The 17,758-nt window shown below is 42.7% G+C and overlaps 1 protein-coding gene across 1 annotated transcript in view; it reads left to right on the plus strand.

Moving 5' to 3' along the window:
• Positions 1 to 17,758, plus strand: part of Cht6 (Chitinase 6) — a 45,941-nt gene that overhangs the window by 18,833 nt on the left and 9,350 nt on the right. The window contains 9 exon segments of the mRNA XM_064699159.1: positions 2,690 to 2,753; positions 2,825 to 3,010; positions 3,083 to 3,597; positions 4,152 to 4,337; positions 4,403 to 4,668; positions 5,644 to 6,108; positions 6,179 to 7,183; positions 7,248 to 11,478; positions 11,613 to 17,408. Coding sequence (XP_064555229.1) covers positions 2,690 to 2,753; positions 2,825 to 3,010; positions 3,083 to 3,597; positions 4,152 to 4,337; positions 4,403 to 4,668; positions 5,644 to 6,108; positions 6,179 to 7,183; positions 7,248 to 11,478; positions 11,613 to 17,408 — 12,714 coding nt within the window.

A 17,758-nucleotide genomic window follows, 5' to 3' on the forward strand; every position in this document is an offset into this window, starting at 1 on the left:
ACTACCATTTTCAATAAAAAATAAAAATTTGCAATTTAAGTACTTTTTATATTTCACCAAGCATATATTCCTTATTCATTTGAAGTTAGTACTTACTATTTTTGTGGTTGCCCAAGGCCTTCAGATTAAAAGTTCTCACTTGTGGTTTTTTTCTAGAGGTTTTATTTTCACGTGTTTTGTTTGTAAATAATCCAATTTGTCAGTCAATAAATGAAGTGCAAGTTGGGTCGCACAAATACACATGGAGCAATCGTGTTAGTACGTATTGAGATGAGACTTGTTATTATATTAAAGTTTTTGTTTCGAATCGATATTACGGCAAGATAATTATAAATTGTAGCTACTCAACAGAAATAATTTTCAGCTGAATAGCAGATATTTTAATCATAAAATAAAGAGTTAGCTTCCTGCTATTTCCTCCAGCAGCTTTAATAAATAAATAAAAACCATGAAAAACAATGCTGTGAACCACCTACATACTCCTACCTGTGCCCATTAGCCTAAAACAACATCAGCATATTGCATATGATGATGATCCACACTTGGCGTTTTTACTACTTTTCGCTGAAATACAAATCTTTCAAGTTTTTTCTCTTTAGGGTGTGTGTAAAACTTACTGTGGCTTCGATGAATAAGAGTCGGCTTATGTGTGTGGAACTAAAACCAGCATGGCCAGCATACACGCACATTCCATAACAAGCTGCTACCATTTGTTGCTGTTTGGTTTGCTTATATAATTATACCTCGTACCTATTGTAAATGGGTATAATATGCCATATTTGTCTGTATTATATATTCATCTTGGAAACTATGAAGTCCAACGGATTAAAAGTGGATATCAAATTCTATTTTGTTAATATATATATATATATATATATATATATATATATATTGAGTTTTAAGCATAGATTGAATATTATAATTATGGTACGCAGGATCTCGATTCGTATACACAAATATGGATTCTCCCACTTTTAGAATACCTCCTTTTTTCCCAAAATATAAGAAATTAATTGCAATTGCAATGTTTGTTGTGGCATCTCGGTGCAGACAGGCACAGGGTACTTTCTAGTCGGGCACAGTCGTATACAGCACTCTTACAGGTTTATATTGTGCGCTGCTGGCCAAAAGTCGACTGTTTGTAAGGTAGACTGTGTAATATATATATGCATGTAACTTAAACCATTCGCGTTGTTGTTTTTATGATGTTACCAAACTTTGGCATTTTGATTAAAAAATGCGGTTAAATAAATATAAAACAAATAAGAATATTGCCTCGGGTGCAACCGACTTTTTAATATTCGTACATAGATCCAAACCGCTGAAAACGGAGTACCTGTTATATTCTTAATACTCCAGCGCGGGCATGCACTAGATATTCCAAATATCAAGTCTCTAACTTTAATAGCGGCAAAAAATTTTGCGTTCATATGGACGCACGGATATTGCACAAAACCAATAGACTTTTCACTTTGTTAACGGGTATAAATATTTAAGAGTCAGAGTCTTTCTAACAGGCTACGATTTCAATATTTTTACTTGCCCTCAATGCCTTAAAATTCTTTTAGAAACGTTAAAAAAATAACATGTTAAAAGTATTTATTGGAGTCTGTGGCGCTACTTCCTCATTTACAACGCCCTAAACGACAATTTCTAATTCCACCCAACCCTCCCACTACATCAAAGAAAAACTGCAAACCAATCACAAACAAGTGAGAGTGATCTCTTCGAGAGTGCCCGACTAGGAATCCTCTAGTACCTTCTCATGCCGAAGACTCATAGCTTACAGCCATATCAAGAATTTTGTTTTTAAGAAAAAAAATTGAACTAAAATAGCACATAGTACACACAGCACAGCATGCAATCTTACTAATTTATTGGGCAAAAGGATATTACACAGTCTATAGGTAAAAAGGTATTAGGCTCGAACAAGCGAGCGTGCACTTAGCTTTAAAATTGTTGTGTCTTAAGGGACCCCCCATCGTGTTATCAAAAAAAAAAAAAAAAGTTAAATGAACTTGATTTGTATTTATTATACGAAAAGCCACATGTCGAATTTGGTAACTCTAGCTCTTAAAACCTTTGATATGCTTAAATAAACATGATTCCGATATTGATTGCTTGGAAGAGGGACAATTTATCGATTATCAAAAACAAACTCATACTGCGCGGGCAGTAGGAGGGCCTATTTTTAAAATTTCTCTAGCTCTTTTAGGTTCTAAGTTCGACGCGTTCATACATACGGAGAGACGGACGGACAACCTAGATACTCGACTATTGATGCGGACCAATAATATATATACTTTATGGGGTCAAGATGCTTCCTTCTGCCTGTTAGCTACATTTGCACAAAACCATTTTACTCTTTTTATCCATTTTCATGGGTTCAGGGTATAAAAACTGATTTTAAGATGATGCTGTTTTTCATTAAATTAATTAATTAATTAGCATATTAAGTTCGTGAGGTTGTGTAACGTGTTTTGATGAATGCAGTATTCACGTCGACCTTCATGCGAATTTGTCGTGGTTGAATTGCTTTGATATTTTTTGTCACTGAAGATTGTCTCACATGTATATCCGCATCTCAGTCCATTGAAGCCGTTGTCAATGTTAAAGTATTTTTACAATAATGTGCACCTTTATCACTTCCGACTTTGACTTATTCGTTTTACTGTTGTTTGCTATACAGTTTCGGCCTGGAGTAGGCTGGCAATCGCTCTTACTCATGTGCGCACTGGCCTATTGCATTAATGGTAAGATTTAAAGATTGGGTCATTTCAATCGATGGAAAACTAAAGCAATTAATTTTAATTTAACATTACAGTTGCGAGCAGTGAGGGTCGAGTGGTTTGTTACTATACGAATTGGAGTGTCTACCGACCAGGCACTGCTAAATTTAATCCTCAAAATATAAATCCATATTTGTGTACACATTTGGTATACGCATTCGGTGGATTCACCAAGGATAATCAAATGAAGCCATTTGACAAGTATCAGGATATAGAACAAGGTAAACCCATGTTACATTACTGAAACAAAATCGAACTCATCTCAAATCAAATTTTCACTTCAACTTCATCAGGTGGTTATGCTAAGTTTACCGGCTTAAAAACGTACAACAAGCAGCTGAAAACGATGATTGCCATTGGCGGCTGGAACGAGGCCTCTTCACGCTTCTCACCTCTGGTGGCTAGTGCCGATCGGCGACAACAGTTCATAAAGAATATATTGAAATTCTTGCGCCAGAATCATTTCGATGGTATTGATTTAGATTGGGAATATCCAGCACATCGTGAAGGCGGAAAGTCGCGTGACCGGGATAACTATGCGCAGTTTGTACAGGAATTAAGATCAGAGTTTGAACGCGAGGCGGAGAAGACTGGACGCTCGAGGCTGCTGCTTACCATGGCTGTGCCAGCCGGCATTGAATATATTGACAAGGGCTACGATGTGCCCAAGCTAAACAAATATCTGGATTGGTTTAACGTCCTAACCTATGATTTTCATTCCTCGCATGAACCATCGGTAAATCATCATGCGCCTCTTTACTCTCTGGAGGATGATTCCGAATATAACTATGATGCAGAGTTAAATATTGTAAGTGCCACGAAATAGTTTTGTTCACCTAAATGCATATAAATAAATATATGTATAATAATCCCAGGCTTCACTTTTTCATTCATTTACTGCTCATGGAAAACTTTAATTTTTAATTAGTTTGAAGCCCATTAAATTAAGTACTAATTTTGGAATCAATATTTACTTTGAGCTTTCCAAAAAGTGTAAAATTTGTCTAAAAAAAGCATGATCATCTTTGCAAACTATCTTAAGACCGCAACCGTCTGAAACTAGGCACACATAGACGTTCACAAAGATCTTTTAAAATAGATTAAATGCCGACCGGATACAACCGTTTTCCTTCTGCCAGGTAGAATTTGCCAATCGTTGAAACAAGTATTATGTTGACCCTTTTCCAGTCCAGAGGTGTATATTTTGCAAAATCTTTAAGACATATCTCAAATGAATTTCCGGACTGATCCTTAGACCTTTGGGCTGTGCGTTGATCACCAATCAGTTAGTCAGCTAGTCCGGATGAAAAGTTTAATATATATACTCTAATATACACATAATAATATATTTTCACCTAACAGGACTATTCTATCAAATATTATCTAAAAGCTGGAGCCGATCGTGACAAGCTGGTATTGGGCATACCTACCTACGGACGTTCCTACACGCTCATTAATGAGGAGAGCACTGAGCTCGGTGCCCCTTCGGAGGGACCTGGCGAACAGGGTGATGCTACCAGAGAAAAGGGATATTTGGCATACTATGAGGTAGATATTCCACAGGAACTCCAAATGTATCTATGCCGATGATTATATTATAAATTATATTACAGATTTGTCAAACACTTAAAGAAGATCCCGAATGGACTGTGGTGCAGCCCAACGAAAATGTCATGGGTCCGTATGCCTATAGGCGCAATCAATGGGTGGGTTACGATGATGAGGCCATTGTGCGTAAGAAAGCAGAGTATGTGGTCGCCCATGGATTGGGTGGTATTATGTTTTGGGCCATAGATAATGATGATTTCCGTGGGACATGCACTGGAAAGCCATATCCTTTGATTGAGGCTGCCAAGGAGGCTATGCTTGAGGCATTTGGGTAAGTATTATATAAAAAAGCTAAATAAACCATTTATGTTTTATAAGAAATCATGCGACAATGCAATATTTTGTGATATTTACTTAGCATTGATTAAAGAAAGTAAGATAGGTATGGTCGAGAGTACCCGACAAGGAGTACCCAACAGCATGTTGACATGTTACCCTTCGACTTCATTCCATACATTACTTTTTATAATTGTTAGTTGGTTGAGTCAAGTATAAACTGGGTCTTTATAGAATTTTGTCCAGTCATATCATATGTAAAAGTTCAATGATTTTCCAAGGCTTCAAATCTTTCACCTCTCTAATATTGATATTCTTACCTGCCAGCTATGGAGTCTTAACCTGCTTATAGTTGGATAATTGTCTAGAACGTGTTCTGGAGTTTCTTCTTCTGCAGAGCCCACACTTTCATTCTCCTCAATTTTGAGCTTGTATAGGTGCTTGTACAATCTTAAATATCCGGTTAGGACTGTGATAAGTCTAGGTGAATATTTGCTCATGTTCAGACCGTTCGCTTCTTGTCATAGCTACCTAAAAGTCCATATCTATGTCTTGTGCACAGGAATAGTTGTCAGTAATACTCGTTTGCTATTTAATTTTCGAACGTCATCCTATTTACGCCGCAGTGAGCTGGGCTTTCTTGCTAATTCGTCAGCAATCTCTTTTTTGGAGTACCACGTAGTCTGGCACCCAATAAATATTTAAACGCCTTTTCATGACATGTAGCTTCGTCTAATGCTGGCAGTAAGAGTGTTCGGTTGGGTAGAAATGACTGCGTAATTCTCGTTCACAATTCAATAAAAGCTAGAAAGTCTACCCGCAAAAATGTATTGTTGATATCGTTTTTCCCATTCGCCTCCAGTGGGCTTCTAAAAAATTAAAAAAACAATGCAATAATTTTGCTACAATCTTAATTTGGCAACTTCACTTGATCTAACACACTTAACATTTCCTTTTCGCACTGTCACAGACTGGGCATTAATGAAGTAGCAAAGTCAAATGGCCCGCAAAAGCCGTTACGCTCTAGAAGTCGGGACAATGGCATCACCAGCACCAGAAATCACCTAACCTCCGAAGTAAACACAAGAAAGCCCAGTGCAACTCGACGACCTGGGAATAGAGGCACCACAAAGACAACGTCCACTACCACTATAAAACTGACCGATGCTAAGGGACCCTCGCTGTACATTGGTGGACGAGCATCGACGACGCCACCACCGCCCACAACGCCCGATCCCGGCTCTGACTTCAAATGCGAGGAGGAGGGCTTTTTCCAGCATCCTCGCGACTGCAAGAAGTACTACTGGTGTTTAGATAGCGGTCCTTCTGGCTTGGGCATTGTGGCTCATCAATTCACCTGCCCTTCTGGGCTTTACTTTAATCCCGCTGCCGATTCTTGCGATTTTGCACGCAATGTGCCATGCAAGACCCAGAAGTAAGTGACTGATGTCTATATAATATATATATATAAAATAAATATTTTTGTATCAAATGTATAATCACAGACTGACAACTGCACGCCCTATAAGCTCGACAAGCAGTACAACGACAACAACACTACGCCCTACCAGTAGCTACAATCGTATCACAGCAGCACCCGTGGCTCGACCGGTCTACCCACGTATCACTAGCACAAATCCCACCACCACAACAACCACTACCGCAGCGTCAGCGGAAGATTCGCTAGAGTACGAAGAGGACGACGATAACGCACAGACGTTAAGCAAGTCCACCGATGCTGAGGAGGATCCACAAGTCATAAAGGAGCTAATTGATCTTATACGTAAGGTCGGTGGCGTGGAGCAGCTGGAGAAACACTTACTGCGAAATAAAGACGGCTCTATAACTCTGAAAGAGAACGTGGCCAGCGGCGCACCGACAACACCTTCCACAATTAGCAAGTCATTGTATGATCGTGTTCTAAATCGTCCTGAAACATTGGGCACATTTACACGTCAACGCCTCAATGTTGTTAAAATAAAGCCTACTGAATCTGCTGAATATACCAGCGCTGCCGTCGCCGGCGATGACAGCTCGCAAACAAACAATTCAAAATACTCATCGGTACTGCGCGGCAACAGCCGTCAGGGACCACAAAACGAGGGCCTGGAAAAGCTTGCCGAATTTGATGGCTTTCTTAAGGACCGTAAGCCGTATGTGACTATTAATCGCAATCGAGGCACCACGCGCGATGAGGAAGAAGATGAAGTTACCTCTAAAGATGATGCCAGTATGAGTGAGGAAGAGGCTGACTCCAAGCAAGATCCGGTGAATACAACGAGGCGTCCGCTTAGCTCTGTCACGCCATCGTACACTAGTTTACGACGCTCCCGACCTACCACAACGTCCACAGCGCCCATTGAATCAGTGACGGAGCCCGAACAGCCCATTGTTATTAAGGAGCAAACACAGACTAAACACTATGCGACATTAAGCCGTACTCGTGGACGTAGCACAGAACGGCCGCAAAGCACAGCTTCTGAGTCAGAAATTATCTCGAACACCTATCGGTAACTAAATGCAGACAAAATTATTGTTGCTTTCCACTTACACACACTTTTTCTCTATCTGCAGCTATAAATACCTTGAACGGACGCAGCCCACAAAGAGCAGCGGTGCAATTGATGTCGCAGTTGATGCTAATGATCATGATTCTGCTGAAGACGAGGAGGAATACGAGGATGAGCCACAACAGAAAAAAGTAACGGTACCAAGAAATCAAAGCACCACTGCAACATCAAATACACGTAAATACGCGAGCATTGGCCGCAGAACCAAAACCACAACAATCACAACAACAACACCACCAGAAACAACAACAATTACAGGCGCTGAGACTGCCAAGGCCAGCACCCTCAACAACAACAATAGAAGCAACACTGTGAAAATTAATAATGTACCAGCAACCACAACTGCATCAATCAGCATCCAATCAGATATAGCCACTATAACAACCACTATCATTAACACAACCACTGAACCAGTTGAAAGCACTAGCACTACTTACATCCATACTACCACCACTACCTCACCAACACCCACACCCACACCCACACCCCCAGTATTATCCACTATCCAAACACCAACCACCAGCATCGACTCCTTGAGCGTGGCTGATGGTATTACCGATTTCTTAGAGTCACAATTTACCACACTGCCACCGGCCAATGAGCCAAGCGATGCAGTCCACCTACCAGCACTTGACTTAAAAATTAACAACTTATCACAAGTTGCGGCCCCAACGACAACCGCAACAGTAACTACGACGGAGTCTGAACAAGCCAAAATAAGAACCACTGGCAATCATGAACACAACAACATTGACAACGACGAAGACGACAACGACAATCAAATAACCAATGTTGATAACGAGGTAACAACAATTAAGACTAAGTATACAACCAGTCAAAGACGCATAAACACGACCAACAACAACTCAAAGAAAAGCAATGCAGCAGCAGTCAACGATGCTAGTCCCTACTTTGGTAACTCTCAAACTTTCAGTAGCACTGATCCTACTGTAAATATCATTAAAAGCACCTACTCTGGTAGAAGGCAACCACAAAGAACACAACTTGAACTGAATACAACCGAACTACCTGTAAGCCCAACTAACATCAACACGCTGGGCGGCATATCTAGTCCAAGACCCTTTGGTTATCCCCGACGTCGCACACGTCCCAATGCCACTAAACCACTTCCTACCATAACAACAAACAGTACTGTTAATAATTACGATAATGATAGCGATAACGTAAACAATACTCGACATGATGATGTTGCGGGAATAGGCAAAACGCGTCTATCCAAAGTGGATAGGCCCAAGGTGAGTGCCAATAATACTCAAACGTTGTTGGACCCTAGCACAAAAACCCAACCAACAACACCCAAATCTAACACAACAAACGCAATACGCACTCAAAATATAGTAGATTTAGACGTAGCTGGTAATGGTGGCAATATAATAAGGCATGATGTAGTTAGCACCTCTACTTTAAGTACTCAAGATGACGATCAACACACTGAAAAAATTAAATATACGCGCCGACCTACGCCAATTTCAGCAGGTACGGTCAAGCCGCCCAATTCATTCAATGCTAAAGATAAAGATTCACGTAGGTATGCTGGCAAGCGCTTAGCGGTTGATTATTCGACTTCATCGGAGCAAGAAAACGATACAGATGAAGATGAAATCGAGGCACTAGTCACGACGCCACAAACTTCGCAGATAACAACAAGTCGCAGCTATCAAGACATCGCTCGTACATACAACCAGGTGGAAGAGAAAATAGGAAACAACACTAAATTATTTAACGACGTTGGGGCAATAAAACAGACAACAGTTGCTGAAGATGAATCTGTCTTTTCTAATCATGGAGACTCAAAAATTAAAGTCACCAATGAGACCGACCCAGCGTCAAACTCAAGTGGCAAACGTAACTACCAAAGCATAAGTCGTACTTCTATTCGCGGCAGTGTCGATAAACAGGTACACTACACTTCAATAATTCGCGATAGCAGTGGAGCCCATTTGAGTGAAGATCGCAGTTCTAGCTTTATGCGCAACCTAGGTGAAGTGAAGCAGTCAGAAGACAATCTGCCCATACAACGAGGAGGTCTGATTACGGAGACAACGATTGAAGATGAGAATATTGCAGCTGAAATAATTGACGATGAGCCCCCTGTAGTGGCTCGTGGTAAGACTATAGCGCCTGCTTTAAATGACAGCTCTGACGATAGCAACACAGCAACTGAGCAAGAATCAAGGGAGGTAGCCACTGAGGGTGCAACTCTGCGAAAAAATTTATTGACAACGTTGCTTGCAAATAATGTCGAAATTTCAAAGGTAACCACCCTCGGAACAGATGTTGAAGCTGGTAGTGAAAATAATAATATTTCCAAATTGGTAAGCACGTCTTCTGAGATGGCCACAACCATTCAAGAATCTACAACGCGATCTGTGCCCGATATTAAAAGCAGCACCACCACAACAACTGAACAACCGAAATATACTACGAACCTTACAACAACCACAGCAATGCCACAGAATACTAATACGTCTGAGATAGAATCCTTATATAAGGATATAGCTAAAGTGGAGACCCAAACGAGCTTCACTGAGAAGCTTAGCACTAAATCAGTTAACCAACACCCACGCCGCTCTTCATTCCAAGTCCAAATGACAAGCAGTACAGAGACGGCTCCGAAAACCATGTCCACAACCACAACAGCATTTACTACGTACACCCGACGTCCACCCGTTCGCAACGAAATTAGAACGGCGAAAGCAACAACAGCCAGTACGACAGACGCAAGTGAAGATCTTGTTATTAATAACACCACGCCGCTTTCAAGGCGGCGTGTCATTGTCAGAGGCAACTATCGACCCCGCAAGGAAGGGGATCTCTCATCTCTGTTAGCAGCTGATGAAAACAAGCGTGTACGAAACAACGACCAGCAGGCGCCACAGCAAGCTTTTAAAAAGCAAGAAGTTACGGAGAAAAATTATAACACGACTGCGGTGCCAAATAGTGAGGATATAAGTGGTATAGCCGATAAGAACTTAATGCGTGCAAAGCTTATCAATCGCACTTCACTTGGAACTGTGCGCAATCGCACCTCCAGCCAAACTGAATCATTGGGCAATGGTTTAACACGCACGCGTACAACTTACGTGCGTACAATTGATAATGGAAAGGTCGTAAAGCGTGTGCACACCAAAACTGTTCAAGAGAAGCCGGCCGAATATGAGTATATTTCTGATGAGGTCAGTGAATCGGTGGCCGGTACAACACCACGCACCGTAACACGAAATCGTGGCTCAGTAAAGTTTCGTAGTAATGATCTGTCCTCATTATTGTCCTTGGACTTTGCTATGAAAGGAAAGCATACTAAACAATCGCAGCCGACCGTGACAAAGACTCGCAGACGTTTGTTGAAAAAGCCTAAAGAAACTATAGAGCACGAAGAAATAAAGGAGTTTGTTTACGATAGCGATTATGATGTAGACAATTCGGACTTAGAAACTACAACCAGGCAAAGTGCGGTGACTACTGTTCGCCCACGCTTGAGACCCACAAGACCCAGCACAACCATAAGTCCGCCAACAATAGCATCAACGACCCCGCAATCTATATTAGTTGATAATAAAGATTTCCAGCGACCAACTTCGAAAACAACCACAGAGCAATCTACACGTACGACTTCGACCAGACGTAAGCTGACCTTCAAGCGACCCATAGCAACAACTATACCGAGCGTTTTAACAACAACAGAAGAGCCAACAACAAGTTCGCAGCAGCTAGCTGCTAAAAAAAACTCTTTCCGTTTAAGGACCAGCAGCTCTACAACAACAACTATAAATAAACCTCCAACAACAGACATCAGTGATAACCTGAATGATCTACAAAGTAATTTAACAAATGGATTGAACAGTATTCAAACGGATAGTAACAAAACTGACATAGTGAGCAGCACGCCTGAGTCTGAACCTGGCAAGGAAACTAGCCATGACGACAAGCTCTCACTGCCAATTTATCATCGTCGAAAATACTATCAATACGTGAAGGATTCGCCCATTACATACATTGACAAGACTCCAGCGCCAGCTGATGTCGAGAACGTCACGGTAAACATACAACAGCAAATTCATGATGTTTTTAATGTAAGTGACAATGGGACGCCGACCAATTCACTAGAGGAGGATGAAAACATTAGCAGTGATGATGACCATCGTTTGGCTATGGAGCAGGCGCGCGAAATCAATTCTGAACTGAGTCATTTTTTATTGAAAACCCCCGGGTCAGTGTAGGCCACCCGGGGGCTAACTTGACTGAAAATGCTGAGGAAACATTCAATGAAAGTAAGCTTGGCAAAAAGCAGCAGATAACCACGGATACTTACCCCATGGACAAAGATAGTGAAGATGATAGTAATGAGCTTTCCGTGGAAACGAACGCCGCCTTGGATATAAATTCATATCGACAAGGCAAAACTTTCAAATCAAAGCTGGCAACGGCAGGTCGAAACGAAACTAAACGCATTATACAGGTGTCCATATTAGCGGATGCGCAGCGAGTCACAAATGATTCCCATGCCTTACGTACTTATAGCCGATTAAATCCCAAGCGTCCGAAGCAGACAACTAGTCCAGATTCGGATGATGAACCAAAGGAAGTAAATGAGTTAGAGGTAACCACGAAGAGTGCCCCTAGTTTCTCTCAGCTTTTTGGGGGCAGAAGAATCAAGACACCAACCATAGCAGGTCAAGATAGCAACACGCGACGAGTTTATGGTAGCTTTAATAAACTGCTGTCGGCAACGACATCGACGACTAGGGCGACACCTCGTCAAAATCTTAGTATCAATCAAAGAGTGTCACAGGAAAACTCAACAAATAGTGCAACCGATATTGATAGTGTAACATATTCAAGTGATGACCATAGTGACGAAAACGAACTTCTGGCTGAGTTGGGTGATGAAAATGAAGTTGTCAGTAATGTAGACATGACTACCGTTACCAGTCCTACGACAACTGGAATCGGTACTGCCGTCATCAGCAAGGAACATACGCTCCCCAACCGCTTTAATACAACAACCAGCGGGATGAGAAATGCAAATTATGAAGAGAGTAAAGAAATCGAGCAATTTGAAGACAATGTTGGCGTTACCAGCAGTCTCAATATTGAGGACCTTACATCAACAACAACAGTCAAAACTGTTGAGAGTCCCACACCACGACGTCAGATTTTGAAGCGTAACCGCTTAAATACAGATGTACACAATATAACAACAAATACAGGTATGTACAACGATGTTAATGCAGAAGAGAGTAGCTCTAACAAAATTAATGCTCCCGATCATGGTGTGTCCACGAGTGCAATCACAGACACAACCTCTGAGCGACCTACATATCAGAGAAAACTCATAATACGCAAACGCTTGAATGCGACGAAATCTGCTTCATCCACAAGGTATGAAGGAAGTAACGAAGCCAAGGACGATGGGGAAAAGTCCAGAAGTGGTACAGAATATACAACTCCAACATCAGAAACAGAAAGCAATGAAAATACACGTTATCCGTTTTTAATTCGCCGTGGCAACACTACAACAATATCAACCGCATCAGTTAATCAAATCAGCGAGGTCATTGAGGATGAAGACATTTCTGATGTAATCAGTAGCTCCGGAGATGGCGAGGTTATCGGTGAAACTATAGAAGTCACCACATCAAGACGTAATCTTCTGATACGCCGCCGTTTCAATGCAACGGAACCCACTCCAAAAACCCAGAGCAGTGCTGAACAGAATTCAAATACAGAAAAGTATATCTCTGTTAATGGTATCAGCTCCACAACTTTAGCCACAACTACTATTAGTGGAAGATCATCACTACGACGCCAGAGTCTGGTACGTCGACGGTATAATTCAACCACAGCCGCGAGTCAAAAAAATACTAACGATATCCAAGAAGATAAAGTTAACTCTGAAGAAATAAGTAGTTTTGGAAATATTAAAATAACAACTTCAGTGGAAAGAAACAACAGAAACCGACCTACACCACCACGTGATCTTTTAAAACAACGCCGTTTTAATAAAACGTCCACAGAAGGCTCAGCAAAAGAAATAACAACGACTGGAACGGATAAAGCGGTCGATGTAAGCACACGTCGTCCATATGCGACACTGAGCCGTACACGCAGTCGCTTTTCAGTCAGCAGAGAACCAACAACAACTGAAAAATTAATAAGCGATACTGATAGTGATACCGACAATGATGCAAGCATTGATGATAATACTGACGATAAAACGCCTGACTCGAATAGCATAACAGTACGTGGGGGATTTCTGCAAACGAACCGTCATCGGGCCTTAATTAGACCTCAGCTAAGCCAGATACCTGCTTCCGAAAAAGGACAACAGGACAGCCAAAACACTGGGCGGAGTCCTCCCAATTTTGGGACACGTCGGACTTCAGCGCCTCGGACAAGATTGAGCTCTAGTACACTTCGCAGTATAGTAGCAGTCAATAAAAATCTATATAATCGTGAGGATGCCACCCAACATGAAAATCAGCAGTTAGAAGAAGAGGAAGACGATAACGACAACAATGTCGAAGACCATGAAGAAGATGACGTTGAGTTCGAAGAGGCCGTTGATCATAATCCCAGCAGCAGAACTTCCAGCTCAATTCTAAGCCAGTTACTTGCCAGTAGACAACGAATTGCTAACACGAATACAGAAACTGCAAAGACTAAAAACCCGACAAAAATACTAACTTTGATCCAAAGCGAACCCAGCGACAATACCGATGACGATGACGAAGACGAAGATGGAGACAACGACGACAACGAAGACGATGATGCAGATATTGACGACATTCAGGATAATGACACTATAGTACACGTATCTGAAAATAATATCACACAGCCTAATATTAGCAACTACACATATCAAAGCACCTCACATAAAGTAGCTAGTCATAATTTTGGAACACCACGTGGTAATAGCACCGTAGCTAACTATTTAAATAATTCTTTTAAGTTTTCTAATGCTAACAAAAACAACAACAGCACCGACAGCAAAAACACTTACACAAACAATAAATTTCAAGTCACAGTCGGTAATGTTAAAAATAACGATAAAACTAAAGATGAAGATAGTCTAGATGCAGATATTGAGGAGACGGATAAGAATAATAATGATAATGAGAGTGGGGCACCAGAGCGTAAATTAAATGACATAGGTAATGACGTTAATTCTAAACGACGTTTTCAGAATCGGTTTCAAGTGAGCCGCACAAGAGGGCCCACAACTACAACGACAGCCAGACCAACAGCATCAACAACATCGGCAAAATCAACCACACGGCGTTTATCTTTCGGCTCACGCAGTCGCGTACAGGTAACTAAAATATCTATTATCGATGACGTATCAACTGAAAAAACAGAAGAGAGCGAAGAAGATGAAGATGCAACTGAGACTACAACCGTTCCCACAACAATCACAACAGCAACGACAACAACCGGCAAACCAAAACTAAAACGCATACGCGTACTTAAATATCGGCGACCACTTCAGCCCATTGATAGTAGCAATAGTACAGCCAGCACCACTAATAGCGCCAGTTCCACTTACTCTGAGAACACCAATCACACAATCACAATAGCAAACAATACCACTAACCCAATCAACAACACGCCTGCGAAAAAATTCCGAAAGATTGTGCGGAAACTTGGGCCAGTTGACACAACCAACGATTCTAATAAGCTAGCCACAAAAGAAGCAAGCAGTGAAGATCAGCAGACAGTTGCTGTTGAAACAACTACAACCACGCGTAAGCCATTTCTACCCAGCCACTCACGATTCGGATCTGCACAACATGTTGAACTAGTGAAGGATGCGGACGAAGATAATAAAGATTCCCCGAAACAGTCGGTTCAGCCGGAGCGGCGACCTATTGACTTACAGAGGCTTCGAAATCGACTCAAAAATCAACAGTCCCGTGGCGAGCCTACTGATGGTGTCATAAGCAATAGACTGCGGGGAAAAGACCAAAAAAACATCGATGAGGAGAATGAAAGTGACGGTAACTCTACATTGCAGCAACTGCGCGATAAAGTAAAGGCAGAGCAAGCACGTGGTAGTGGGGAGCAGGGTGTCATCAATGATAGACTTAAGCAATTGCTAGTCGAAAGAACGCCTTTGAACACCACCACTCCAGTCAACATTGATGATGTGGAGCTTAATGTTTCAAGCTCAACACCTGCGTCATCGCAGCGTCCGGTTTTTAGACGCAAGCTAGTAGCCAAGCGCCCTTATGCCCCACCAGCTGCCACCACACCCACTAAAGCGGCTCTAGTTTTTAGCAGCACACGACCCACAGCTAAGTTTGTGCGTCGCAAAAACGGACGCTATGATCCCTTTAACTCCAACGTACGAAACAAAGGCGAGGGCTTTGTGCGTAGCGATCCTAGGGGTGCACGACTGCCAGGTGCCGATCGGTTCAAGCAGGAGCAGAAGGAGGTTGAAGGCGACGGAGACGATGTGGATTACGAGCAACAGCAAGAGCACCCACAGCCGCTGATAAATACTACCCCGCTGGGCAGTCAGGTAGCGGTGAGAAGACCTTTTATTCCCAAAAACAAACAACATCAGCAAGATCAGGAGAATGATAAAAGCGAAGAAGAATATGATGATGACGACGAAGACGAGGACGAAGATAATGAGGATGATGACGAGGAAGAAGAACAGCAAAGAAAACAACAAGGTCAAGAACCTGTTTCCAGCCAGGAGCAGCAGATAGGGGATAGTACCAGCAAGCCACAATTCCATACGCCGCCCACCTATCGGCCCAAGGACAATCGTGTGCCGCCCGGTAATCGACCAAACTTTGCACCCACCGCCAGTGGCGCTAATGCCAGCAGTGGTAATGTACCTTTCAATCCACGCAATCGCCAGACCAATTTCAGTACTATAGGCAGTTCCTCCTCTGCGCCTGTCAATCGCTTTGGTGGAAGCAATCGCCCACGTGTGGTAAATCGTCCTCCTGGCGTGGCTACTCCCAATTTGACTCTACGCCCTGTGGCTAACAATTATGAGCGCACGACTCCATTAACACCTCTGAAACCAGCTCCGTTCATTCCCAGCAACAATCGCAGTTACGAGCGCAAATACACGGGTCCTTCAACAGAGACACCGGAGATCACTAGCGAGAATCCACTGATTGAAGATCTTAATATTGATGCGCTTAATGCACGCAATAAAAAGATCTTTGACATACACAGCAAGAAGCATACGACCCTTAAGCCGAAGGTAGCCGCTAAGACTGACGCAGAACTAGAAACCGAAGTGGTTGAAAGTGAGGATGCCTACGATCATCTGCTACAGAGGCAGGGCTACTTGACTACCACACCAACCACACCAACAACAAATCCTACATCAACACAGTCAACAGACACCACAAACACTGAAACCGAAACTGCACAGCCACAAATTGTGTTCCATGAATATGCTAATGAAGCCACAAACATCTCTTCACCCCCACAGGACAAAGCACAGGCAACATTGTCTTTGACAACGCTACCACCACCGCCAACAACGACGCTACTGCACGTATTTACCCTGGTTGAAGGTGAAAATGAAGAGGATCTGGAGCCTACAGGGCGACCGCTGGGCAGTAAGACTACCGCTGTGGAGCCCAAGCATAAGCTTATCGAAATCAATCGCATTGTAGAAATTAACTCGAAGCAAGCCAAGGCCGCCCAACGCAAATCCAAGGCCAATCAAGATTTTGGCGCCTTGCGCGTCGAGTCACTTCCTCATGTGGAACAGCTAGGTGAGATCAGTGTAGTGAAGTATGTGCACTTGGTGGATGGGAGTGATATCCAAATCAACGATGGCCACAGTACCGTAGCGGATTACACGCCTACTGAGCCTAGCGTTCCCAAGAGCTCAGCTCCAGTGCGCAATAGTCTGCCACAGACTGAAGGCGACTTCGAGTTGGATCGCAGCGGCAAATCGCTGCTACCGGAGGTCATCCGTGGGGCATTCGAAACATCCACGATTTCGCTTGAAGGGCTGTTTGACTCGGCGCGTAAGGCCAAACAGCTGAGCGTCGATAGCAATAACGCCGTCGATAGGAATGCCGACACCACGCCCCTCATGGACTCAGACCTGGATACAATTAATACAACTGTACCACCAACAGCTGCGTCTGCCCTGCCAGCCACATACGTAAGACCCATTGTACCCCTACTTCGTCCCGAATCCAATGAATCCTCACCCCTAATCATCTCGATAGCCAATCTCGACAAGGTCATACTAAGCAAGGTGCAAGCGTCGGAGGGCGAGTCAGATGCCAATGCCGGAAACGGCATCGAAGACAGCAGCACCCCGTTGCCACCCAGCTCTATCAACGCACCCAGCCTCGCCCCCGACTCGAATTCGGCGTTTTCTGTGCGCCATGCATCAGTGTTGCAGGCGCCCAGTAATCAGCTTTCGGACCTATCTGATAAACATAACAGATATGCACAGACAACGTTCACACTAACAAACGGCGCTATTAGTGGCAGTAGTAACAACAA

The sequence above is a fragment of the Drosophila montana genome, unplaced genomic scaffold (genome assembly GCF_035044405.1).
Source record: "Drosophila montana isolate Dmon_TW-CO22-7 unplaced genomic scaffold, ASM3504440v1 contig_855_1, whole genome shotgun sequence".
Classification (NCBI taxonomy): domain Eukaryota; kingdom Metazoa; phylum Arthropoda; class Insecta; order Diptera; family Drosophilidae; genus Drosophila; species Drosophila montana.